The sequence below is a fragment of the Nerophis ophidion genome, linkage group LG23, assembly GCF_033978795.1.
Source record: "Nerophis ophidion isolate RoL-2023_Sa linkage group LG23, RoL_Noph_v1.0, whole genome shotgun sequence".
Taxonomy (NCBI): Eukaryota; Metazoa; Chordata; class Actinopteri; order Syngnathiformes; family Syngnathidae; genus Nerophis; species Nerophis ophidion.
In genome coordinates this window covers 4,122,995-4,148,669 of record NC_084633.1, presented here as the reverse complement: position 1 = coordinate 4,148,669, position 25,675 = coordinate 4,122,995, and the positions used below count along the sequence as shown (strand labels likewise).

At 38.6% G+C, this 25,675-nt stretch overlaps 2 protein-coding genes across 5 annotated transcripts in view; one reads left to right on the top strand and one right to left on the bottom strand.

Annotated features, from left to right (window-relative positions):
* The window catches only part of mmd2a (monocyte to macrophage differentiation-associated 2a), a 23,823-nt gene extending 17,625 nt beyond the window's left edge, over positions 1–6,198 (top strand). Inside the window, exons 3-7 of the mRNA XM_061884926.1 lie at positions 614–774; positions 2,633–2,707; positions 2,794–2,895; positions 3,051–3,120; positions 4,609–6,198. Coding sequence (XP_061740910.1) covers positions 614–774; positions 2,633–2,707; positions 2,794–2,895; positions 3,051–3,120; positions 4,609–4,809 — 609 coding nt within the window. The 3' untranslated portion in view covers positions 4,810–6,198. The remainder of the gene's footprint in view (positions 1–613; positions 775–2,632; positions 2,708–2,793; positions 2,896–3,050; positions 3,121–4,608) is intronic.
* On the bottom strand, positions 5,572–25,675 carry ap5z1 (adaptor related protein complex 5 subunit zeta 1). Of its 4 annotated transcripts, XM_061884922.1 has the most exons (18): positions 25,518–25,675; positions 25,211–25,348; positions 23,482–23,662; positions 20,465–20,615; positions 20,089–20,201; positions 19,850–20,021; positions 19,643–19,690; positions 17,607–17,747; positions 17,456–17,493; positions 16,855–17,017; positions 13,423–13,601; positions 13,185–13,327; positions 12,988–13,106; positions 12,707–12,834; positions 10,093–10,190; positions 9,797–9,929; positions 6,621–6,835; positions 5,572–6,549 (listed from the first exon to the last, which is right to left on the bottom strand). In XM_061884922.1, the coding sequence occupies exons 1-18, from the start codon at positions 25,556–25,558 to the stop codon at positions 6,246–6,248; spliced, it is 2,505 nt and encodes an 834-aa protein (XP_061740906.1). In that variant the 5' UTR covers positions 25,559–25,675; the 3' UTR covers positions 5,572–6,245. The 4 variants fall into 4 exon arrangements, with proteins under 4 accessions (XP_061740906.1, XP_061740907.1, XP_061740909.1 ...); XM_061884923.1 differs by lacking the exon at positions 19,643–19,690; XM_061884925.1 differs by lacking the exon at positions 19,643–19,690 and having other exon boundaries at positions 17,607–17,775; positions 19,878–20,021.

The window sequence follows — 25,675 nt, the reverse complement described above, 5'->3', positions numbered from 1 at the left end:
TATTTACCATCCGGGGGTCAGGGCGGTGTTATGTTTGGTTGATATAAAGCACCTCGGTCATAGACAATTGCATCATCTGAGAAATAGACATTCAAGCAGTATATGTCTGACTTCGTAGGATATGTAGAACAAGTATATACATTTACTTATTTACATTTGATTATTTACAATCCGGGGAGGTGTGATGTGGTGGGGGGAGGGTGTTAGTCTAGGGATGTAGTTGCCTGGAGGTGTTCTTGTAGTGCGATTTTGAAGGATGGTCGAGATGCACTTTCTTTTACACCTGTTGGGAGTGCATTCCATGGATTGGTGTGGCATAGAAGGAGAACGAGTTAAGACGTTTCTTAGATCGGAATCAATGCAAGGATCCGCTAATGTGTTTACAGTGGTCCAAATTCCTCTATGAGACAAGAGCACACTAGTGTTTTCAGGAATTGTGTCCAAAAATATTTGTCTCCCAAGTTTTGATGATGTCAATCCTCGACTGGATTTGGCCCTTTGGCCACAAGTTGAAAGTAAGGTTAACTTAAAGTGCAATTACCATTACAGAAAATGCTGTTGTAAGAGTGGCTATTATTTTATTACAAATAATAAACTACTGGTGTCTTTAAAGCTTTTGATCCTGCCGAGCCTCGTGGGTGGATCTGTGCTGTACTTTCTGTCTGTGGACCAATGGCATTGTGTCACCGCCTGGCTGTATGGAAGCGGACTCACTGGCCTGTTTGTCACCTCAACGCTCTTCCACGCTGTCGCCTGGAAAATCAGCCACCTCAGGTGTGTGTGTGTGTGTGTGTGTGTGTGTGTGTGTGTGCTCGAAAGAAAAAGGTTGCCAGATGTGCACATGCGAGCTCTCATCCACATTCACTACATTGCTAATTATGGCAAAGCTGGAGGTGTTGAGACGAAACAGATGTGACCTGCTTATGAAGACACTGCAAATTTACACGCACGACAAAGAAAACATGTCTGAACTACTCAACAACAGAGGCTTGTATGTGCAATAATGCAGCGGTTGACAGCATCTCACACAAGACTACTCCATTCTTTTCGCTTAGCGATTAGGAAGGATTGAGTGGATTATTTGCGTGAAAGCTAGCATTCCTGCTGCTATTCACTCTTCTTATTCCTCCGCTTGATTGAACCTTACATAACTACACAACCACTTCTCAGTGGGATTCAACTCAGCCAAAGCAACACCTTAATCTTATAAAGACGTTCAAAGATCAAGCCTGCATCGAGGCCCCTAAGCAGAGGAGGGCCCACATAAAGTTTGAAGATGTGATTCCCCTGTCATTTAAACATGAAAAACAACATCTTAATGTTAATAGAAAATAAATTTGGCCTAAAGTTTGATAATAATGTTGCTTGAATCAAATAAAAAATGTTAAACACCAACCCTATCAAAACCCCCAACTGGTTTGTTCCACCGAGATAGCTGCAAACCTTGCATGGAACATTTCAGTCAACACAGACATAACGTCATCAAAGCTCACCTTCAACCATTCACACACAGCATCAGCATTTTGAACAGGAATGAAATGATAGAAAAAAAGTAAAAATATAATAAACGTATACGTGGCAGCATAGGAAAAAGCTCCGGATAGCTTTCAATTTTGCATCTCATTTCACATAACTGTGGTGCATTCAAGGACCCTCGATTAAAGTTAGACACAGACGTGTCACAAGATTTTAAAAACTGGGGAAGATTTAATCCCCCGGGGATGCACAAATAATAATATAATCATAATGATGCATTATATTTTTAATATCCACTGATGACAGTTATTTGTGATCCAGCTTATGTCTATTTTACACTTTGGAGTAACGGGAAATATGAAACTTGAGATATTTATAATCATATTTAAGTGAATAATGACATATATCATATGATTTAAAAAAAATCCTATTACGGCCACTTACTACTTTATTTGCAAAAAAAACAAAAAACAAAACCCAACTATTTAAGGGGGTTAATTTAGTCATGTTGTGGAACCGTTCAACCTGTCTATAAAAAGTCAAAAAATGTATTATAGTCCGACCACCTTCCTACTCTGTCATTGATCCAAAATATAATGGCATATTTCCCAAATGGCACACCTTGTTAGTGTTGGGCTGGTAAACTGACAAACTACGATCCAATCCCCCCTCAAAGTGTGTCATAAATACATGCAACTTTATGTTAAATTTGTTAATTTACACACAAAAAAAATATTAAGCAATTTCTTTCCATTAATTAGTTTTAGTACAAAAAATACATAGATTAAAATTCAAAGTTTGATTAAAAATATCATAAAAATCCTCTCATATAAATTAATTGTAAACACATTTTTGTAATTTCTGAGAGGGGGAAGGGGGGGCTCAAAACAAATTAGGGGGCAGCCCTGATTACAGAATATATTTTTAGATATCCACCCATCCATTTTCTACCGCTTATTCCCTTTGGGGTAGCGGGGGACGCTGGTGCCTATCTCAGCTACAATCGGGCGGAAAGCGGGGTACACCCTGGACAAGTTGCCACCTCATCGCAAGGCCTATTTTTAGATATGAAACGTCCTTTAAGAGTAGTCTGTGTACAGCTTGTATAGCAGTATGATTTTCCTACTCTATGTTTATCTTTGATTTCCTTGCGCAGGAAGGTGGAGCAGCGTTTCCACATGTGTGACCGCATGGCCATCTACTTCTTCATCGCCGCCTCCTACTCTCCCTGGTAGGTTTCGCTGATGAGACAAATGGCCGTGATAATGCAAAGTGATGGCCGACAGAGGTCACTGTGACGGGTATGTGTGTCGTCAGGTTGATGCTGAGGGAATTGGGCCCTTGGGCGTGTCACATGCGCTGGCTAATCTGGGTCATGGCTTGTTTGGGGTCCCTCTACGTCTTCATCTTCCATGAGAAGTAACGTCATCTCTTTTTTTTAAACATTGTTTCGACACGAACGTGTGTTGCCCTAAACACCTGAGAGCAGGCGTTTGGTTTCAGCAACACACGTTGCCGTCAAAACAATTAAATAACGAAGGAGTTGTCCTTTCATGTTGCGTGTATGACTGCAGGTACAAGCTTGCGGAGTTGCTGGGATATGTAGCCATGGGAGCTGTTCCTGCTGTGGTCATCCTGTCAATGGTAAGAAGTTTAAAGTATTGTCTTTTTCTGCTTTGGGGGAAAAAACAAGAGAAAAAGACTTCTGTTACCACTGCAGCAGGCTTCCTGCCATTGTACTGCAATCGGACACTGTCAGGATTTAAGCAGCTGTTTTTCTTGTTGTACAGTGACCAAAGTGTCCATACTTTAAATGATGCATTTATGTAGTGGGCTAATATTGTTAAAGTAACCCTCTAATGCGAAAACATTGGCACTTATTTCATAGTTCTGGACCTAAAAGTGATGTCTACAGGTAAAATTCCCCCCAAATTAGACACATTAGTGATTCGAGATTTATTTTCTAACAAGTTTCAGCACATTCTGGAACGCCCACTAATAGCTCCAGGATGTGGGCGGGCCTGCATCAGCCTCCTTACATCTTCTACATTAAGACTGGAGACAATTTTACATGTTGTGGTAGTATCCTCATCCCAAATCACGTTATTTTGGCGCAGAATTTAAAGGAATAGTGAAATATGCCACCGATCTCACTGTGTCAGGCGGTAGCAATACAACTAAAGAAAGGGTCAGCCTGCATGCATTAACTCACACAAAATGAGATGAACCGACCAAGTGGAGTATAATTTGCAGCCATCATTTTAATGATTTTGATTTCAAAGAAGAAGGGTTTAGGTCGAAGTCTGCATAAAAAATTTAAAGATTCAAGCTAAATGTTATATCCAAAATCAGGAGCATCGTCGAGAATAGAAAAACTGAATCAGAAACTACGGGGAAAAAAAGAGATCAAAAGCAAGAGAAAATAAAGGTAACGTTCTATCTTACGTTCTCTTCTCCTGATGTTTTTTTTTCTCAAGATGATTGAGGAACTGATGAAAGAGCACGAGGAAACACAGGCTACGTTGTCTTTGGAAGAGCACAGCAGTCCAGAAATGGCGATTGTTTGTTATATTTGTATTCCTCATAATGTTTTAACTATATCAGTTTGGAAATAATCATGGATTAGGGCGACAGAAACATGCAATTAAGTGATCAAAAGTAATAGTTTTACATGCCTTTATCCACACTGTCTATATGGGGAATTTAGCTCCAATTCTGTAGATGACGTCACACCAAGAGAGGGCGATATATTGAGTCTAGCGATGGAAAGGGAGTGTTCCAAGCACAGTTAGCTATCTACCCATTATTCAAAACCGAATGGATATAATGGGAAATGATTGTCAAATTCATTTTCAGGAGCAAAAATACCTACAGATCACCTTTTAGTGACATTTCTTTCATCTGGACACTATGGGTTTAACAATATGTTTATCGTTTTGTGTGTATTTTGCAGTGGTGTATAATTAAATATATGTCCTACTATTTTGTCAAGTAGCCAAATATGGAACCAAAATATTGAAAATATGTCTTCGTAGTCTTTTTAAAGGCAATTTTTTCTAAATATATTTTGCAGCTGCATTTATTAAGTTGTCCAGTGTGTGTATTTTAACCCATTATGCATACACATTGAAGGTGGACCACGCCGGCGTGTGTGAACTCGCCATGGGAGGAGTCTTCTATGCGGTGGGTGTGGTCTTCTTCAAGAGCGACGGCGTGGTCCCGTTCGCCCACGCCATTTGGCATCTTTTCGTGGTGGCTGGCGCAGGCATTCACTACTACGCCATCTGGAAGTACCTCTACTTGCCCAGGCCTCTTCTAGAAACCTCCAGGTGACGATGACGGAAGTCTCTCGCACCGAGAACCCATCTCACCCTAAGTTACAGGAAAACATTGTTTTAGTGGTGACATTGATGCAGATACACATCACATGGCACTAGCCTTGCCTTAAACAAAAGCCATATATTGGTTAGAAAAAGCTCACTTGTTGTCCCTCAATGATGATAGAGTAAGAGTTCAAAAGTAATCACCAAATCTGCCTCTTTAGTTAAGTCAGGAGGAAAAAATCATAGGTAGAGCCAAGTTATTTTATTTAAATACCTCAAAGGCACAGCATCAAATTGCATGGACTTTCCGAAAATTGCTGTTTGGTAAAGTAAGAACATGATATTGATATATTTTTTAAGTCTTCCCTGTAGAAAAGAGCATGAAAAAGTCCGTTTGTCTTTTAGTTTTGGACAAGAGCGCAATACATACCAGCAGGTGGCACGCAATGACTTGTCCTAAAGCAAATCTGAGCTTTTCTTCCAGTCACTCACGCACACAGAGATGAAGCCACGGCAGAGACACACTGAAAAAAAAGTTACTCAAAGGTTGGGAAAGTGAGCAAATGTCAGAGGGGTCAGCATGTTGGCCTCACAGGCCGGAGGTTGAGGGTTCAAATCTCTGTTTGGCCATCGCTGCGTGGCGTTTAAATGTTCGCCTCTTGCTTGTGTGAACTTCCTCGCATTCCAAAAATGTGTGTCCTGTATTCGGTTCAGGGTGTAGAAAAAATTAATGGTGATTGATGAAGCAGTCATCAAACATCTGTCGAGGAGCTTAGAAATAACAGTTTTATTGCAATTTTCCAATTATTTCCTTGCTACTGAAAACCTGATTTTTATTTCATAAATTATTTTTTTCCAAAATGGGACTTGAAAGAGTGGTCCCCTTATAGATTACGTTTTCAATAAGCCATCAGTATACATTCCAATAACAATGTGCCAAAACATATAGCAATATTTTGAACTTTAGCTCATTTTGAATTGCTGAATAACATATCAAAATGGCCAGATGGGCCTACAAGCAAGTTTGTTGCTTGAACAAAACTATAAGACTGAAAGAAGTACGTAATTAAAATCAGTGAATTAATTATGAAGATCAAGTGCAATCCAATTATGGTAAAAATGAGAAAAGAGCAGGTTGTGATTTTAATTAATCATTCATATCACAAAACATTTTGTGATTTAAAAGACAAGGTAATGTTCGTGAGAAGTTGTAATTTGCATGGAGTATGAAATGTTTAGCTCAAAACTCTATGCACTTTCTTTTAAATGTTATACAACTTATTTTCTTACTGGCCGTATTTTGACTGTGCTGGAGACCTGTACTTTTTTCAGATCTATTTTGTAAATTTTTATTTCTGATAAATCACATGAATAAAGAAGAGATAATATATTACAGTAATTAATGCGTGTCTTTTGTAATTGGTGGCATGTATTTCCAAAACCAGATTATGTGCTTGTGTGTGCTGATGGAGAAGCAGGTGTAAGTAGTGCATGTGATGCGTGTGCCTGCGTGAGTCTGGTGAGCGTTCGCAGTTGCAATGGCATGGCAACATTGGTGTCTCGGTGCCACTGGGGCGTGGTGACGTGCGGCGGCGGGTTCAGGACACTCTGAGCCACACCGGGCATCTTCAGCAGCGACCACAACTCCTCCCCAAGAGTTACTATGGAAACAAGGTCCTCTTCGTCAACGCACCAGGAAACGGACCCACTTCTGGATACGTTTCTCATCTTGGAGAGGAAGAGCGACACCCTACAAACGACACATAGATTAGCGATGGCTGCACAAAGTAAACTGAAAGTAAAAGTACTTCTCTCAGCCACCTGGGGATCAAGTCATGTGATCGTGACGCCAGCTTAGCGAGGGCGTTCATTAGGGTGGTGATGACCCGAGGGGCGGGGCAGCCTGTTCCTGGGGGCGGGGCAGATGACGTGATCTCAAACAGCACGGCTTCGAGTGCCTCAAAACAGGAAGTGATGAGCCTCACGGAGCAACGAGAGTCATACGACACAGACAGATACTCTCCGAGCGCCCACACCTACAGGAGAGATGCATTTGGGAGGGGATATAAACGTTATGGTTTTCAGAATCAGAATCAGACATACTTTATTAATCCCCGAGGGGAAATTAAAATTTTTAGCACAATCCCATTCAAGATCAGAAAAACATTACAAGGAGACAGAACCGGAGAGTTGACGGGTCTGCCAACTTCCGGCGCCCCTTACAAAAAGGTGAGATACAGGTAAACAAGTGGGGGGGAATGGGAGAAAAAAATAAAAGATTGAAATAAAATAAAAAAATCTGTACTGGACCTAAAATACACAATTAGTCTAGTTGGCTGTTACACCTACAGGAAGTGAAAATTAAAGATGGCTTTCACTTTTCTGAGAAGATTTTTTTACAATATGGGGATGGATCCTCTAGCTCAGTGGCGCCCAAACTGCGGCCTGCGGGCGTCTTCGGTTTGGCCCGCAAGACGTCACAAGTTTAATAAGGAATCTAAACTGCAGGGTGCCAACAGCTTCCTTTTAAATTGCTGACAACATAATTGCTACAAATATGATGACACCCTGTGGTTTATGTGAGATTATCTGCTCAAACTGCAACCAAACACAGAAAGTCAACACACATGGTCACACAACACATCCTGCTCACTGAACTTTGTGAACATTATAAAAAATGTCCAAACACTATATAGTACATCCATACATTCATTTTATACCCCTTATTCCCTTCGGGGTTGCTGGAGCCTATCTCAGCTACAATCGGGCGGAAGGCGGCGTACAACCTGGACAAGTCGCCACCTCACCGCAGACTATACAGTATATATTATTCAAAATTACACACATTTAAAGCCAATATGATACACGATGCAAAAAATGCAAAATACTCTCCAGACTTAAACATGTTTGTCGCATTTCAGCTGTTTGATATTCCTGATTTTTTACAAAACTTGGAGGTTGTGATGGAAGCGAACAAGGTAGGAGTTGAACTATCACATACTATATAATATCCAATTACATTAATTCAATACCATTACATTGTTACAACATGTGTATACATATATTAATATGTACACATATGCATAAAAAAAAAATATATATATATACACTATATTGCCAAAATTATTTGGCCACCTGCCTTGACTCACATATGAACTTGAAGTGCCATCATATTCCTAACCCATAGGGTGCAATATGATGTTGGTCCAACTTTTGCAGCTGTTACAGCTTCAACTCTTCTGGGAAGGCTGTCCACAAGGTTGCAAAGTGTGTTAATTAGAATTTTCGACCATTCTTTTAAAAGCGCATTGGTGAGGTCAAACACTGATGTTGGTCGAGAAGGCCTGGCTCTCAGTCTCCATTCTAATTCATCCCAAAGGTGTTCTGTCGGGTTCATGTCAGGACTCTGTGCGGGCAAGACCAGTTTATCCACACCAGACTATGTCATCCATATCTTTATGAATAACAGTCATGTTGGAAGAGGAAGGGGCCCGCTCCAAACTGTTCCCATAAGGTTGGGGTGGAATTGTCCAAAATAATTTGGTATCCTGGAGCATTCAAAGTTCCTTTCACTGGAACTAAGGGGCCAAGCCCAACTCCACAGCATAATTCCTCCTCCACCAAATTTCCCACTCGGCACAATGTAGTCCGAAATGTACCGTTCTCCTGGCATCCTCCAAACCCACACTCGTCCATCAGATTGCCAGATGGAAAAGCGTGATTCATCACTCCACTGCTTTAATTAAAGTCCAGTGGCAACATGCTTTACACCACTGCATCCCACGCTTTGCATGGGACTTGGTGATGTATGGCTTAGATGCAGCTGCCATGGAAACCCATTCTATGAAGCTCTCTGCGTACTGTACGTGGACTAATCGGAAGGCCACATGAAGTTTGGAGCTCTGTAGCAACTGACTGTGCAGAAAGTGTTTGCACTATGCCCTTCAGCATCCGCTGACCGCTCTCTGTCAGGTGGCTGAGTTGCTGTTGTTCCCAAACTCTTCAATTTTCTTATAATAAAGCAGACAGTTGACTTTGAAAAAATTTGAGGAGCGAGGAAATTATATATACAGTTACATTACATGTAGTTTAGCTAAATGTGGCCCCAAAGTCAAAAGGTTTGTACACCCCTCCTCTAGCTGTGGTGTATTTGGTGGGGTCAAGGTCAGGGCTTCTGCAGATAAAAGGGACCCTCCCCAATCTGTTCCCACAAAATATCTCAATTTAAGAGCCGTCTCTGAACTAATTGTTATGCTTTGAGTATCAAGCATCCCCGCTATTAGTTGTTTTGGAAAATGTCACAGTAAACCCTATAAGATCTGCCCAAAACATCTGGTCTTACTCGGTAGCATTAGATTATAGCTAGAGAGGGACATTACTTTACTTTTCCAAAAATTGGAAGAAAGAAAGTGAATGGGAAGGACAGTGCTGAGAAGAAGTGGATGATATCCATTGAATTAACAAAATAACTCATCAATTTGGCAAAGCAGTTGGAGCGGGTGCACCATACCAAAGCCAAATGAGTCAAACGCCAGCCAAGGATGTTAAAATAATATTTACGGCAAAAGGTTTATTGATGAAAATATGGAGAAGCTACTAATGGTGTGTTTGACAAAGAAGGAGCTGGCTGGAGACACTTTAGAAATTCATTACATTATTATTAAATTACTTCATACAATTACTGTAATTGAGCTGATTTGGGGAGGCAAGCACCAATCAAATTGATGTTAATAAATTTAAATGGGAGATGTTTATTTGAGAGACAAGCGTTTTGAAGTAAGAGCTCCGTCAGAGAACCAACTAAGCTCATAAGTCCTACTGTAGTCCAAAATGGACTACCGGAAAAAGCCTGCTAGAGCCTATTGCAGAGGATTTTTTTGGGTGAGAGGCGGGGTACACCCTTGGCTGGTCACCAGTTAATCACATGGTCAAACCGTTATTGAGTAATGACCGACCATACAGTCAAAAACTTGCATGATCCATTTCTTTCAGATTACCACGTGCGTGTAGATTTCTTCTTTGCTGTATACGTTGGAAGTGGCCCCTGCAAAATCCAGCAGCTCGTGGGATTGGTCCATGACCAGAGTAGGGTGAACCTTACACAGCCTGATCAGCTGGCGGCTGAACACCCTGCAGAGACAGCGTGTTCACAGTGAAACTGAAACTTCTTTTGCGCTTAGTTTTTTGATGGTGTGTGCGTGTGTGTGCGTGTGTGTGTGCGTGCGTGCGTGTATGTGCGTGTGTGTGTGTGTGCGTGCGTGCGTGCGTGCGTGCGTGTATGTGTGAGATATACCTGTGTATCTCTACGATGTACTTAGGGATGTTGAGAAGGAGGCTGCTTCTCTCCAGCAGGACCAGGATCACTTGGCCTAAAAGTGCTTTATCAGCCACCTAAAACAAAAACCCATTAGTGATAATATTAAAGTTATCTGACATGTAAACATCCAAATAAGAACCTTAATATTGAATGTACTCCCGAGAACAGAGTAAGACTTTAGGGCACGGGTGTCCACATTTTTTACAGAAAAATAGAGGATCCTGGGCATTTCGATACATTTTGTAAATTAAAGGTACTAAAATCAATACAACATAGGTCAATCAAAGAATGCTAAACATTCTGAGAAAAATATCCACATCTTAGCGTTGTCTTGTATGTGGTAACAAATCAATATCTAATTATTCACACAAGACATTTAAAAAAATATATTTGTATATTCTTTAGTAATAATATGACGGTATTATTCCACCAACTAAATTATTTGTAAGTGCATTAGTACACTTAAAAATTTGGCACATCTTGCAAGAAGTTTGTACTTATGTTTATCCTGACAGGACGCATGGATTTCATCAGAGACTTTGTATAGTGAAACACAGAGGTCGTCGGCCATTTTGGCTTTCAGGTCCCATTTTGGGGTATCTGGGCCAGCATTTAGAACTTTACTCAGTGTTTTGTGTAATGTTTTTATCCCAAACATGTTTATTTTGTCTTAAGAATGTGTTATGACATGCACTTTGAAAACCCTACATCAGTGGAAGCATAGCATTTTGATAAAAACAAAACAAAAAACAAAACTGCTAGGCTAAGTAGGTCACTATTCTCCTGTTTGTGCATAAGTCTTGTTTTTTTTTTTAACACTAGAAGTAATGCAGTTTTCTCCTATTTGTATTTTGCCATCCAGCCTTTGGACACTCCCACCATGTGTATGGCACAGACATGTACTTAAGTCTGGAATAAATTACTACTATTTTATTACTACCGAGACAAACTTTGCCATGTCACTTTTTATTAGCTATGTGAAAATCATGAAACATCGTGTTTTCAGACTTGTGAATGTCATTGAAATCCATGAAAAACACAACACTTTATGCTTGAAAAGGTTGCATCAGTCCAAGCGGCGCTTGTGTGTTGTCATGGTGATGTACACAGACAACGGCATCTTCTTCTAGCTGGATGTAACTCTGCAGATGAAACTTTGTTTACTTGTTATTATAACCCCCCTGATGTTATTTGTGATGTTATGTTTAGTACAAATATTTGTGATGCGTCTGTTTGTGTGTTTTAATGTGCATGACTGCGTGGGGGAGCGTGACAATATTTTCCATTAAACAGTCATGTAGTTCAATGATGGCTTCCATGTCAAGACAGAAGTGTTCTATGAATTGAAAGTCTGTTGATCCATGCAGGATGTCCACACATGGCCGATAATCAAAGTGGGGTCGCCTTCGACTGTGGTCGCACTCTTCTTCTCTTCCATTCAAGCAGACAAGACCAAGATGTGAATTTAGACTTTTGATTGGTAATTTAGAGTGATATTATGGTGTTATTATCATCATCTCAGTGGATGTTTCTAGGTGTCTCCAATTGAAGTGATCAGAAAAGTTGATAGTTTTCTGAAATTCTCTTTTATCAATTTTTTACATATGGTGGAAACTGCATATGAATTTCAAGTGCAGTGTAATGTTTCACTATCTCGGCACGCTGGAATTATTACAGGCAATGAAGCACGTAGGTGCAAAAGTACTTAAATCGATGTGGGAATACCCGTAAACCTGTGTTTAATTGGGAACACCCACATAAAGAGTTGCTCCACCCAGAGTGTACATCTTGTGGCGCACAGTGACAGATTTAAAGGGGTCATATAATTATTTTTTTTATACATTTAAAACACTTCCTCATGGTCCACATAACATATAATGGTGGTTCTTTGGTATAAATTTTGCATGCATTTTATTTTTAACCAGTTTTTGTGACTATCTCTCCAGGATGCACCGTTTTTATTTACGTTCCTTCACTTTGACGGCGTCTTTTCCCCGTCAGCCATGTTGTAGTTTTTAGCGCTTCCGTATCGAGTCAACTGACAGATTTAAGTTAGAACTATACACTACTTTGTATTAGAAATGGCAACAGCAGAGGGGTCTGGCCCATTACAAGATAATAAAGAAAAATAAGGAAATTAGTGATTACAACTTCAGACTTCAATGGAAAGGCTCTTTGGGTAAATATCTGCTATATATGGAAATATCAGTTGACTTAACACATCACTAGCTACTCAAATTCCAAACAGCTCTTTTGGAGGAAGTATGAAAGAACGCAAGATTGTTTTATAAATATCTCCGCCATGCTTCAATGGTTTGATTTCAAATGTTTGGGATAAATGGGGATTCTAAATACTTTAAGTTGAGGGGGAACATGCTGCCCTGTCAGAATCCACACAAGAGTGCAGATTCTTTCACTTAAGTACACGAGAATAGAGCGCTAGGACAGTAATGCCAAAGGCACATAATCTGGGGAGTGCAGAAAAAGCCACAAAATGTACATTTTTAAGGATGTAGGTGTATTATATTATTTGGGGGAAAGTTCACAGTGGCACATTTTAAAAACTCCCTAAAGTTGAAAATTTCCTTACCGTAATGATGGTGTTGAAGAAAATGTGCAACAAAATAGGGACAGTCTGGGCACACTGAACGACTCTCGGCCAATCAGCAGCCTCGGACAGCAGCTCGAGAAGGGTGCTAAGTCGGTCAATTGTGTCACCTGTACAAAAGGATAAATAAATAAATGATAAATGGGTTGTACTTGTATAGTGCTTTTCTAGGACACCAATACAGTTGTGTTGGCGATGCATTATCATTCCTGATCATATCTACTGTATTCCATTGTAAAAAAATCAGCCTGCTGTAGGGTTACCTGAACCTGCTTCTCCTCGAAGTAGAAAGAGGAACAGGCCTCGGAAAGACGGATTCCGGAATGCATCCATAGTTGCGAGGCTGCGCCCTCCTGATTCGGAAATGGGCAGACACATAGATCTGCACACGAAACACACAATGTTGACACTAAGTCCATATTTCTAACAACTTGCTGTTACTAATGTGCCATATGTTCACCTGAGCTGCAAAAGCAAAGTAGCAGAGAGACAGGGAAGGTCCAGCAAAGTGTGCAGCAGCTCCAAAGCAGTTCCAGATGTCACCAGAGAGGGCAGAAGATCAACGAAGTCGTCAACCACTGCAGGGCTGTCCCACGCCAAGAACTGTAGTCATAGACACACCGCAATAAATGCTGTCAAATAATCATGAATCAACAAAACAATAGATAATATAAAGCAGCATTTTCTTTGCTTTTCACCTTGAGCAGGTTTGGGAAATGTCGCGTGTACTGGGGAACATGGAGCTGCAAACTCTCTAGGTTTAGTCGGAGGAAACGCAGAAGCTCGTGTGCCAGGAATGGGTCGTTGAAGAGCTCGTTGGGGAAGCGACCAAACACCAGTCTCCACATGGCCACACAGTCTACCGCAGCCATTTCACCTAAATAGTACAAGAAAAAGAAGTGTATTCATTCTTGTGCTCATTATATGTGGTGTTATCAAAGATAAACAACTGTCATTTAACACAAATGACTATGTTTTGAAACCAGGCTACACAGTGGTACTTTGTTTTGTATTGTAAGGTCAGACGAAAAACAAAGTAACTTTTTAGTCTACCAGACACCTATAAAGATGGACACAAAATACATTTAATACATCGTTATAGTTCAACAAAGTGTCAAATACATATAAATGAAATATGCAATAGATAAATATTTAACATCACTTATCTTTATTTTATAACAGTGTCTACAATATTAAGTAATACAAAACATTTATTGACTAACACCAATAAGTTATAACATATACATTTTTTTCCAACACCTTCTCTTTCAAATAGAAAGTGAACTTAATGTGAACATGTACAATTATGGGGTGAAGAAATATCAGTAAAAGAACTTTGTTTCTTCCTACTCCTACTTTCAGATATGTTGAAATGTGCAAATGTAACTACACAGTGTTCCTTAATGTAACTTGTTAAAAACATGTCTGAAACAAATACATCAAAACCATAACTATTATTGACGACACTTGTAAACAAAAACGACGATGAGCAGAGTTATTTCTTGAATGCATTAGTGTTTCTCACCTCGTTTATCAAAGTGCTGGCTAGGGTTGCGCAATATGAATAATATATATTTGGTCGATGATAGAAATTGTATTAGGGACGGCGTGGCGCAGTGGAAGAGTGGCCATGCGCAACCCGAGGGTCCCTGGTTCAATCCCCAACTAGTACCAACCTCGCCACGTCCATTGTGTCCTGAGCAAGACACTTAATAATAATAATAATAATAGATTAGATTTATACCGCGCTTTTCTATTGTTAGATACTCAAAGCGCTCACAGAGAAGTGGGAACCCATCATTCATTCACACCTGGTGGTGGTAAGTTACATCTGTAGCCACAGCTGCCCTGGGGTAGACTGACGGAAGCGTGGCTGCCAGTTTGCACCTACGGCCCCTCCGACCACCACCAATCATTCATTCATCATTCATTCACCAGTGTGAGCGGCACCGGGGGCAAAGGGTGAAGTGTCCTGCCCAAGGACACAACGGCAGCGTTCGGATGTCAATAGGTGGGAAGCGAACCTGCAACCCTCAGGTTTCTGGCACGGCCACTCTACCCACTACGCCATGCTTCACCCTTGCTCCTGATGGGTGCTGTTAGCGCCTTGCATGACAGCTCCCTCCATCAGTGTGTGAATGTGTGTGTGAATGGGTAAATGTGGAAGTAGTGTCAAAGCGCTTTGAGTACCTTGAAGGTAGAAAAGCGCTATACAAGTACAACCCATTTATCATTTCATTTATTTAATACCATCGTCATATCGTAAAAATGCATATTGAATGTTGACAAAGGAACACAAGGTGTCCTCAATGCAATGTAATAGGTGTGCACAAAAAAATCTATACACATCTAAATCACGATTCTTATCCACCCTAATTCTAAATCGATTCATAATTTTCAAATATCGATTCAAACAAAAAATATATACCAGTATAAATTTTTTTGTATTAAAAATACATTTAAAAATACATTTAAAAATATATGGGTTTCGGCTATTTCTATGCAACCCCAATGAGCTTGTCTAACCTGTAACCTGTTTATACAAGTTTTTATTACAAGTATTATATTAAGTAATACATTGCAAAAATCAGTTCGCATCGAGAATTGGGAGAATCGAGAGAATGGAGAATCTTCACCCCAGGATTTGATTTGAATTGTTATCATCCTTGCTAGGGACTAATGTCTCACCACAGCACAGCTTATTAATCACAATTCCTCGGCTCCATGGCGGAAAATAAACAGTGTTCTTACAGGTATCATCAACGCTGGAGAAATAAAGGACAAGCAATAGCTAAACATGCTACACTACACACCGTAGGACGATACAAAAAAGCGCAGTTAACTGCGAAACTAGAGCTCTTCAATGTGAATGGGTGGGCAGATTGATAAAAATATTGACAGTAACAATATCAAGTATATTGTCAGTATATCAATCAATCAATCAATGTTTATTTATATAGCCCCAAATCACAAATGTCTCAAAGTACTACATTGTTTCGTAGATTGCTTTTTTTTTAATTTTTTATCACACAATCCTTTTTTTTGTTTACAAATTAATTAAAAAAGACCCAATAGTAGTTTTTGCGTTTGTTTAGTTATTTTACACTATAGACTATCAAAAATGTATCTAATAAGAGGGACTAAGTAAACAATTTCAATGTTAATTAATGCTGTCAGACAGTTTTGATCAAAAATTTCATCATTTAATGAGCCTGAGCATTTTAAGTACAAACATTGGGAAGACCAATTCTGCTCCTGTAACTACTTGGTGTTGAATCAATACTATTCAATCAATACAATATTAATACAAAAGTTTGTAGTATTACCCAAAACTAATGTAAAGAAGAATAAGCGCTTAATACATTTTAACAGAAGTGTAGAATAATCCACAATACATCGAAAACTAACAAGCTATGAACAGTAAATCGACAAGTACACTATTAATAATAGCTTTCAGGAAAATATTTCAAATGACGCAATATGTTACTGCATATAGTGTGAATGATTGTATGTCTATATATGCCCTTCGAATGGCTGGCGACCAGTCCAGGGTGTACCAGCTGGGATAGGCTCCAGCTAACCCGCGACCCCAGTGAGGATAAGCAGTATAGAAAATAGATGGACGCTTTGAACCTGTTTTGAAATGGTTCTATTATCATTTATATTCCAAATAATATATCAAGATATATATCGTTATTGCAAGAAGCTCCGATATATATATATATATATAGACATATATATATATATATATATATACATATAAAATATATATAGATAGATATATATATATAAAATATATATAGATATATATTGTATGCCATATTGCCAATCCCAAGTGCTGGCACTTGCAACATTCTTTGGCCCCATTGTTGCTTATTTTGTAGTCACAAAAAAAACCCCAGCAACTAAGTCACCATCATTGCGTGGGAATCTTTGTTTGGGCCAACCAAATAATTTTAATTGAGTATAAAATTAAATTATATGAAAAGTGGGGGGTGCGAAAATCAAAGTGCCACTGAGTTACTTAGAACCACTGACACTGTGGGAAAGGTGTGTATTAGCCAAGGCTGTAAGTCATCCGTCCGACAACTGGGATGTGCCGATATCATTTTACCATTATGCTTACCTACCATGATTAAGGTAGAACTGCGCTACGGGCAGCAAGACTCTGGCAAATGACAAGTCTGAGCTGAGACGACCGAAGAGCGCTTTAATGCACGGGAACGCTCGGTAGACCATGGAGGCATCCTCTACACAAACGCAGTCCAGGATACACACCGCCTCTACCAGACACTGAGAAAAATATACGAATACAATGAATTATAAAAAAATATGTTGTAATCCAACAAGCAGGAAAAGACTTGGTGTAATGTAGCTTTAGCTTTTTAGGGACAGTTTAGCGAATACATCACTCACATTTTAGTAACCATTTTTATTACTGTACATCTTCTCAAGGGACAACACTAATATTGGGTTGAGTAACTTTCAGTGGTGAATTGTTAACTGCTCTACCAGCTGTACGCTGACTCCTTGGTTACATCCAGCTTGAGTTTTTGTCGTATTGTCCCTGAAATTAAAACGGTTGCAGAAATGTGAAGGGTGTACTCACTATTGCGAGATACTGCATATACTGTAAGATTGTCTTGTTTAGACGATTGTTGTTAGTGCCAAAGATTAGTTTCCCACATAACCCTGGAGTGTGAGTGAAATAGAAAAGAAACTTGAGCTCACAGCTTTCTGGAGATCTGTATCTGTCCTTTTCTGGGCCTCTGAGACAAAGAAACAAATACCACATTACAGTTGTTCGTACATAACACAATTTACATTAGCGGCTATATAGCAGCAACAGAACACGACTATACATTAGTCAAACTTGACATACTGCGATCGCACTGTTCAATGAGGCGCTGGCAATACTGGAAAGCCTTTTCTCTTAGACGCTCCTTCGGAGGCAGCAAGCGGCTGGAGGAGGAAGTGGCGGAAACCATGGAAACCACAGATCCGTCGATCTCCGACCTATCATCTGCAACATCGCAGGTCAAAACTTCAGACTTGATTCAAAAGATGCAACAATGCATCATCGGTGAACACCTGCATTGGAATTAGGAAGTGAGATTGGAAGAGAAATGTTTGGATTGTATCAAGGAAAATTATTAGATATGTTTAACTTTAGGGAAATTGCAAATGATTATAAACAAAAAGAAGTTGTTTTTTTTACAATATGATGCTGAGAGTTGAGATACAAAAAGACACATGTTGATCGATATTATAATGCATTTTCAAGGATAGTTTAGCAATCAACAAACTGGGAGAAAAAATAAAGACATGCACCTGGGGATAGGTTGATTGGCAACACTAAATTGGCCCTAGTGTGTGAATGTGAGTGTGAATGTTGTCTGTCTATCTGTGTCTATCTTGTCCAGGGTGTACGCCGCCTTCCGCCCGATTGTAGCTGAGATAGGCACCAACGCCCCCCGCGACCCCAAAGGGAATAAGCAGCAGAAAATGGATGGCTGGAAAAATAAAGGGGAACTGCTCTTTTTTTGGGGGGGGGGGGGATTTCTCCCCAAATCCCTATTTGAGACAAGAACATTCTCTTTTCTGTGGGTTCCAAATAATGGAAAACTGCTGACAAGAAGCGGCTTACAAAGCAGGTAATGGGGATTGACCTACTTTGCCTATAAAGCCCTCTAAAAACACCCCAAAATGTTTCATATAGATGCTGTAAGTATGAATGTAATTAAACAGGCTCATTTATGGTATTTACAGTATTTTTGTCATTTCAAACATTAATGTAACTTTGTTCCTGTGCGCAAGTATTTTACAGGGCGCATAGCAACAAATGCTATTCTTAACAACATCACCGAGCGTGGGGTCTGTTTGATGTGCAGACTTTTTAAAAGACGACAACAACTACCTGTTTTACTGTTTTTCACTATGTTATTAGTGGCCCCTAAACATGAACAAACCCATATCAATAAATCAATCAATCAAAGTTTATTTATATAGCCCTAAATCACGAGTGTCTCAAAGGGCTCAAACGACATCCTCGGCTTAGATCCCACATCAGGGCAAGAAAAAACTCAACCCAATGGGATTACAATGAGAAATCTTGCGGTAATACAGTTACATTTACACTCGTTTCAACCAAACTTTTTTCCACCTACCCAAAAATCCACTGGAAAAGATGCTCCATGGCCATGACACATGCAGCATCCATGCTCCATGTGTCACTATGACACATGGAGCACATGGTGCTTGATATCACAGCTACATACAGTCAACACAGACAAACTAGCTGTGTACAAACAAATAATACTTTACAGATCAATTGGTTGTGTGTTCGTATTACTTCATCTGATAGCTCTTGGTTTTCAGTCAGTACGGATTGTTGTCAAATCGCATTGAATTGTGAGTGAGGCGCTGTGTCACTAAGCCACTAAAGTAGTTAGTCTGTGTTAGCTTCTACAATAACAATGTCGCTACAGCTTAGTTAATAAACAGGTCACGACATGTAGATGGAGCGTTGTTTGATGTTATTTTAGAGGGCTTCACAGGTGGAATCAATGACTTATTAGTTTCCTTTGGCCAGCAGTTTTTCACTGTTTAGAGCGCACAAAAAAAAGAAAGACATCTGTGTTCTTGTCTCACATCGTGAACATTAAGTTAAATTCCAAAAAAGTGCAGTTCCCCTTTAACATTAATAAGAATACTTCACATTACAGATGTTAATAAAAGAATAAAACATTAATAAAGATGTTCAATTGTAACCCACCTGAGAACAAAATGTTAGTATTTTTGGTTAGCTCATGCTTTAAAGTATGTTTTTAAAATCATACAAAGTAAACTCGCTTTAGGCATTTTGAGTTGATTCAGCTTGGACATGCTTAGGTTGGGGCTGGAAAATTCCCTTCTTACCATTTGAAAAGGAATGAGAGAAGGAGAGACTTAGCTGTAACCTGTTTGCTGGGGATGATAGAAACACAAAATGAGGTAATTTGTGTTTTTTTCTCAGTTAAAAAGACATAAAGGTATGTCAAATCTAAAGGCCTTTTTCATAAACCAGGGATCTTTGTCCACTGTGGTCATTGAGCTGTGTGCTTTGATTAAATGGTGAGCTCATACCAATGTCCGGTATGGAGCCACCAGACACAGAGTGGAAGGTGAGAAGCCAATGGCGCAGCACAGAAAAGGAGTAGACGTTCATCCACTGGTCTTCAGTGAAACCTTGACCTACACACAGCACGGTGAAGAAATCTCCTGACACCGTACCATCCAGCTCTGCGATTGGCAGCGGCTGATGGAACACCCAAGGTATTATTTGATGAACCGCCTTTTCTAAATATGAAATAATGTCTGTGTACCTGTCGTGACCTGGATCCTGTGAAAAATCCCCCTGAGGAAGCCCCGCTGCCTTGGGTGGTGCTTGCATATCGCAGCCAATCGACCAGCTTTTTACTCATGAGGGTCACCTGATCTGTTGAGAGAAATCGCCACTCACACAAATGAACAAAATGTGCGTGATATCTTAGTAGACTTGCTACCCATCCATCCATCCATTTTCTACCGCTTATTCCCTTTCAGGGTCGCGGCATGAATTGATTTTACGTGGACCCTGACTTAAACAAGTTGAAAAACTTATTCGGGTGTTACCATTTAGTGGTCAATTGTACGGAATATGTACTGTACTGTGCAAGCTACTGATAAAAGTTTCAATCAATCAGTGCAGTGCATTGTTACCTTCAGTAAGGCATTGAGGGCTGTGTGTGAGGATGGTGTTGACAATTGGCAGGGTGCGCGTGGCTGAGTGATTCGGTCCATCTGATGGTCGGTTCTCCAGACTGCGCAGGAGCAAAGCGCAAAGAGATGACAGATTGTCTTGGGATCCAGCCTGCTTGGACCAGAATGTGGACAATCACTAACTCAATACGGGAAGTTAAATCTTCAACTAACTTCACCCAGATGTTATCCACATTGCACATTTATTGAACAAATTATTACTACCAAGCATATGACAGGAATAAAGTATTGATACTAGGGCTGCGAATCTTTGGGTGTCCCAGGATTTGATTCAATATCGATTCTTGGGGTCGCGATTCGATAATATATCGATTTTTTCGATTCAACGCGATTCTCGATTAAAAAACAATGTTTTTCCGATTCAAAACGATTCTGTATTCATTCAATACATAGGATTTCAGCAGGACCTACCCCAATCTGCTGACATGCTAGCAGAGTAGTATATATTTGTTTAAAAAGCTTTTATAATTATAAAGGACAATGTTTTATCAACTGATTAATCGAATCAAATGCGTAGAGCGATTCAGAATCGATTCTCTTTTTCTTTTTTTTTAAATAGTTTTTTTTTTAGATTTTTTTATTTATTTTTTTGATCATTCCAACAAACCACTACACAGCAATACCATAACAATGCAATCCAATTCCAAACCCAAACCTGACCCAGAAACCCTCAGAACTGCAATAAACAGAGCAATTGAGAGGCGACACAAACACGACAAAGAACAAACCAAAAGTAGTGAAACAAAATATTAATATGAATATTGTAAACTACAGTATCAATAATAGTTATAATTTCAGCATAGTAGCGATAAAAAAATCCCTCATTTACATTATCATTAGACATTTATAAAAATTAAAAAAAAGAACAATAGTGTCACAGTGGCTTACACTTGCATCGCATCTCATAAGCTTGACGACACACTGTTTTCACAAAGATAAAATAAATCCTATTTTTGGTTCGTTTAATAGTTAAAACAAATTTACATTATTGCAATCAGTTGATAAAACCTTGTCCTTTACAATTATAAAAGCTTTTTAAAAAAATCTACTACTCTGCTTGCATGTCAGCAGACTGGGGTAGATCCTGCTGAAATCCTATGTATTGAATGAATACAGAATCGTTTTGAATCGGAAAAACATTGTTTTTTAATCGAGAATCGCGTTGAATCGAAAAAAATCGATATATTATCGAATCGCGACACCAAGAATCGATATTGAATCGAATCGTGGGACACCCAAAGATTCACAGCCCTAATACTGTATACATACTATATATATATATATATATATATATATATATATATATATATACACACACATACATATATATGTATGTGTATACGTATGTAAGTATATATACTGTGTATATATATATATACACGCACACACATACATATATGTATAATTATACATACACACATACATATATACAGTATGTATATATATATACATATAAATGTATACATATATATGTATATATATATATATATATATATATATGTATATATATATTCACACACACAGACATATATGTATGTGTGTATACACATGTATGTACATATTCTGTGTATATATATATATATATATATATATATATATACTACACACATACATATATGTATGATTATATATATATATATACACACACATACATATATACATACACACATACATACATATATACATACATACATACACATGCATATATACATATATATATATATATACATACGTATACATATACATATATATATATAAATATTAGGGCTGTGAATCTTTGGGAGTCCCACGATTTGATTCAATATCGATTCTTGGGGTCACGATTTGATAATATATCGATTTTTTTCGATTCGATTTGATTCTCGATTCAAAACGATTTTTTTCCCGATTTAAAAGGATTCTCTATTCATTCAATACATAGGATTTCAGCAGGATCTACCCCAGTCTGCTGACATGCTAGCAGAGTAGTAGATTTTTGTAAAAAGCTTTTATAATTGTAAAGGACAATGTTTTATCAACTGATTGCAATAATGTAAATTTGTTTTAACTATTAAACCAACCAAAAATATGACTTATTTTATTTTTGTGAAAATATTGGACACAGTGTGTTGTCAAGCTTATGAGATGCGATGCAAGTGTAAGCCACTGTGACACTATTGTTCTTTTTTTTTTTTTTTTATAAATGTCTAATGATAATGTCAATGAGGGATTTTTAATCACTGCTATGCTGAAATTATAACTAATATTGATACTGTTGTTAATGATATTAATTTTAGTTTCAATACTTTTGGTTTGTTCTGTGTCGTGTTTGTGTCTCCTCTCAAGTGCTCTGTTTATTGCAGTTCTGAGTGTAGCTGTGTCAGGTTTGGTTTTGGAATTGCATTGCATTAAATAAAAATAAAAACATTTAAATAAAAAACATAATAAAATCGATTTTTTAACAAATTTGAATCGATTCTGAATCGCACAACATAAACGATTCGATTCGTATTCGAATAGATTTTTTCCCACACCCCTATTAAATATATACACACACATCCATATACATACATAAATATACACACATATATACATATATATGTACATACATACATAAATATATACATACATACATAAATAGAAATATATATACACACACACTTATACATATAAATACATACATATGTATGTATATGTGTGGGAAAAATCACAAAAATAACAAGACTACATAATTTTTGTGATTTTTCCCACACATACATATTGCGCTCTACCACGGTATCAAGCACTATTCTCTAGATAATCCAAATATGTATGTATATATATAAGGACATATATATATATATATATATATATACACAAACACACACACGATACTGGAAAAAGCAGGCATTGATATATTTTTGGACTGTAGGTATTAACTTGGTATTGAAGTATTAATACTTCTGACCACCATACACCTGAATATTACATTAACGCACCTGAGCAAGTAGGAGGGAAGCGGCGTGGCAGTTCAGTTGACTGCTAATGTCCTGGTTGTAGTTGGCTTCCTGGCCAGCAGGGGACAGCGTCTCCCTGAGCACAGCTGAGCTCAACACCTGAAGCTGCTCCACAGGTGAAGAGAGGAGCGACACAAGCCTGTTTTGAAGGTCTGCGGGCAACCTTTGGTTAATTATAAAAAAAGATGATTTATTTAGAGTAGAATCAGGGAGACGTAGTATTTCAGAAGAACAAGACGACATTTATGCAGAGCAGGTAAACATAAAAGCAAGAACTGTGTCGTGTGAAGGTTTTAATACTCTATGTCAGTGGTTCTCATCCATTTTTTTAAGTGATGTACCCCCTGTAAACAATTTTTTGGTTCAAATTCCACCACAAGTATCAGTGGCCTAGTGGGTAGAGTGTCCGCCCTGAGATCCGTAGGTCGTGAGGTCAAACCCCAGCTGAGTCATACCAAAGACTATAAAGATGGGACCCATTACCGGCCTTACTTACTTGGCACTCAGCATTAAGGGTTGGAATTGGGGGTTAAATTACCAAAAAGGATTCCTGGGCGCAGCACCGCTACTGCCCACTGCTCCCCTCACCTCCCAGGACGTGATCAAGGGTGATGGGTCAAATGCAGAGAATAATTTCGCCACACCTAGTGTGTGTGTGTGACAATCATTGGTACTTTAACTTTAATCAGAGCAAAGCATTTTTGGGTTAAAAAAAAAGAGATAAAGAAGTAAAATACAGCACTGTGTCATCAGTTTCTGATTTAATAAATTGTATAACAGTGCGGAATATTGCTCATTTGTAGTGGTCTTTCTTGAACTATTCGGAAAAAAAGATAAAAAATAACAAAAAACTTGTTGAAAAATAAACAAGTGATTCAATTATAAATAAAGATTTCTAGACATAGAAGTAATCATCAACTTAAAGTGTCCTCTTTGGGGATTGTAATAGAGATCCATCTGGATTCATGAACTTAATTCTTAACATTTCTTCACAAAAAAATAAATCTTTAACATCAATATTTATGGAACATGTCCAGAAAAAAAATCTAACTGTGGCTGTTGTAAGCATAATACCAATGGCGCGCAACCGCATTTTGCAAATTTGTAAAATGCGCAATCTTTTTGCAAATTACTTCCACCTATATATTTGAATAATGTGTGGTGCACATTTTGCAAATCATCTGACGCAATTTGCAAAATGCGCAACCGCATTTTGCAAATTTGTATAATGCACTATCTTTTTGGCAATTTTGGAAATTGCTTCCAGCTTAATATTGATTGTGTTGGAAGTTCTGGCTACTAACCCTAACCATAACCCTAACCGCTGTTCTTCTTCTGTTCGATGTAGCTTTGTCGCGCCATTTTCAAACAAAATCTCGTCCTAAATCTCGTCTTGCGAAATGCAAATTATTTGCACACAATGGAAAATACGTATAATTTGCAAAGTGCGCGAGATTGGTGAAATCCTTACAACATCAACACTGAATATTGCATTGTTGCATTTCTTTTCACAGTTTATGAACTTACATTTATATTTTGTTGAAGTATTTTTCAATAAATATATTTATATTGGATTGTTGCTATTTTTAGAAAATTAAAAAAAATATCTCACGTACCCCTTGGCATACCTTCAAGTACCCCCAGGGGTACGCGTACCTCCATTTGAGAACCACTGCTGTATGTGGTCAATGTAGAGCAGTTTAACCCTTACGTTCTGGTATACTTTGTAGCAGAGAGAATGAGGTGCAGCCTTTGCAAGGAGTCAATAGTCTCATGGCCGAGCTCTTTCCCCTGGAGCAGCTTGATTAATCTGCTGTAAAACTTCTGCAGCTCAGGCTCCTGGATCCCCCTGGAAAAGGTGTCATGATAAACCATTTAAAAATTATATAGCCAAGCATTGCTAGGATATTTTCTTTTAGTTTTAACAGCGACATTCGGCTACAAAATAGTCAATATAATTTATGTATTTACTAGCCGCGTTGGATATATCTATGTTTAAAATGTGGCCATATCCTTACCGTGCTTGTTTAATTAAACTTTCTGAGCCGTGGGAGTACATATTGACTACTACAGCCCAGCGAGCAAGCAGCTAACTGGAAAATAAACAGTGCAACCCGGAATCATGTCCAGTCTGAAACTGCGTCACGCAAGTTGGTTCCGCACTAGGAAGCGCAGC

Bases quoted from the DNA above. Each gene is read 5' to 3' on its own strand.
- ap5z1 (XM_061884922.1), bottom strand. From the start codon at position 25,558: ATGTACTCCCACGGCTCAGAAAGTTTAATTAAACAAGCACG. The intron at 20,022-20,088 runs GTACACAGACAT...GTGTTCCATCAG, and splicing joins CAGGATCCAGGTCACGACAG to CCGCTGCCAATCGCAGAGCT. The intron at 6,836-9,796 runs GTAATCTGAAAG...TCTCTCCTGTAG, and splicing joins AAGAAATCTACACGCACGTG to GTGTGGGCGCTCGGAGAGTA.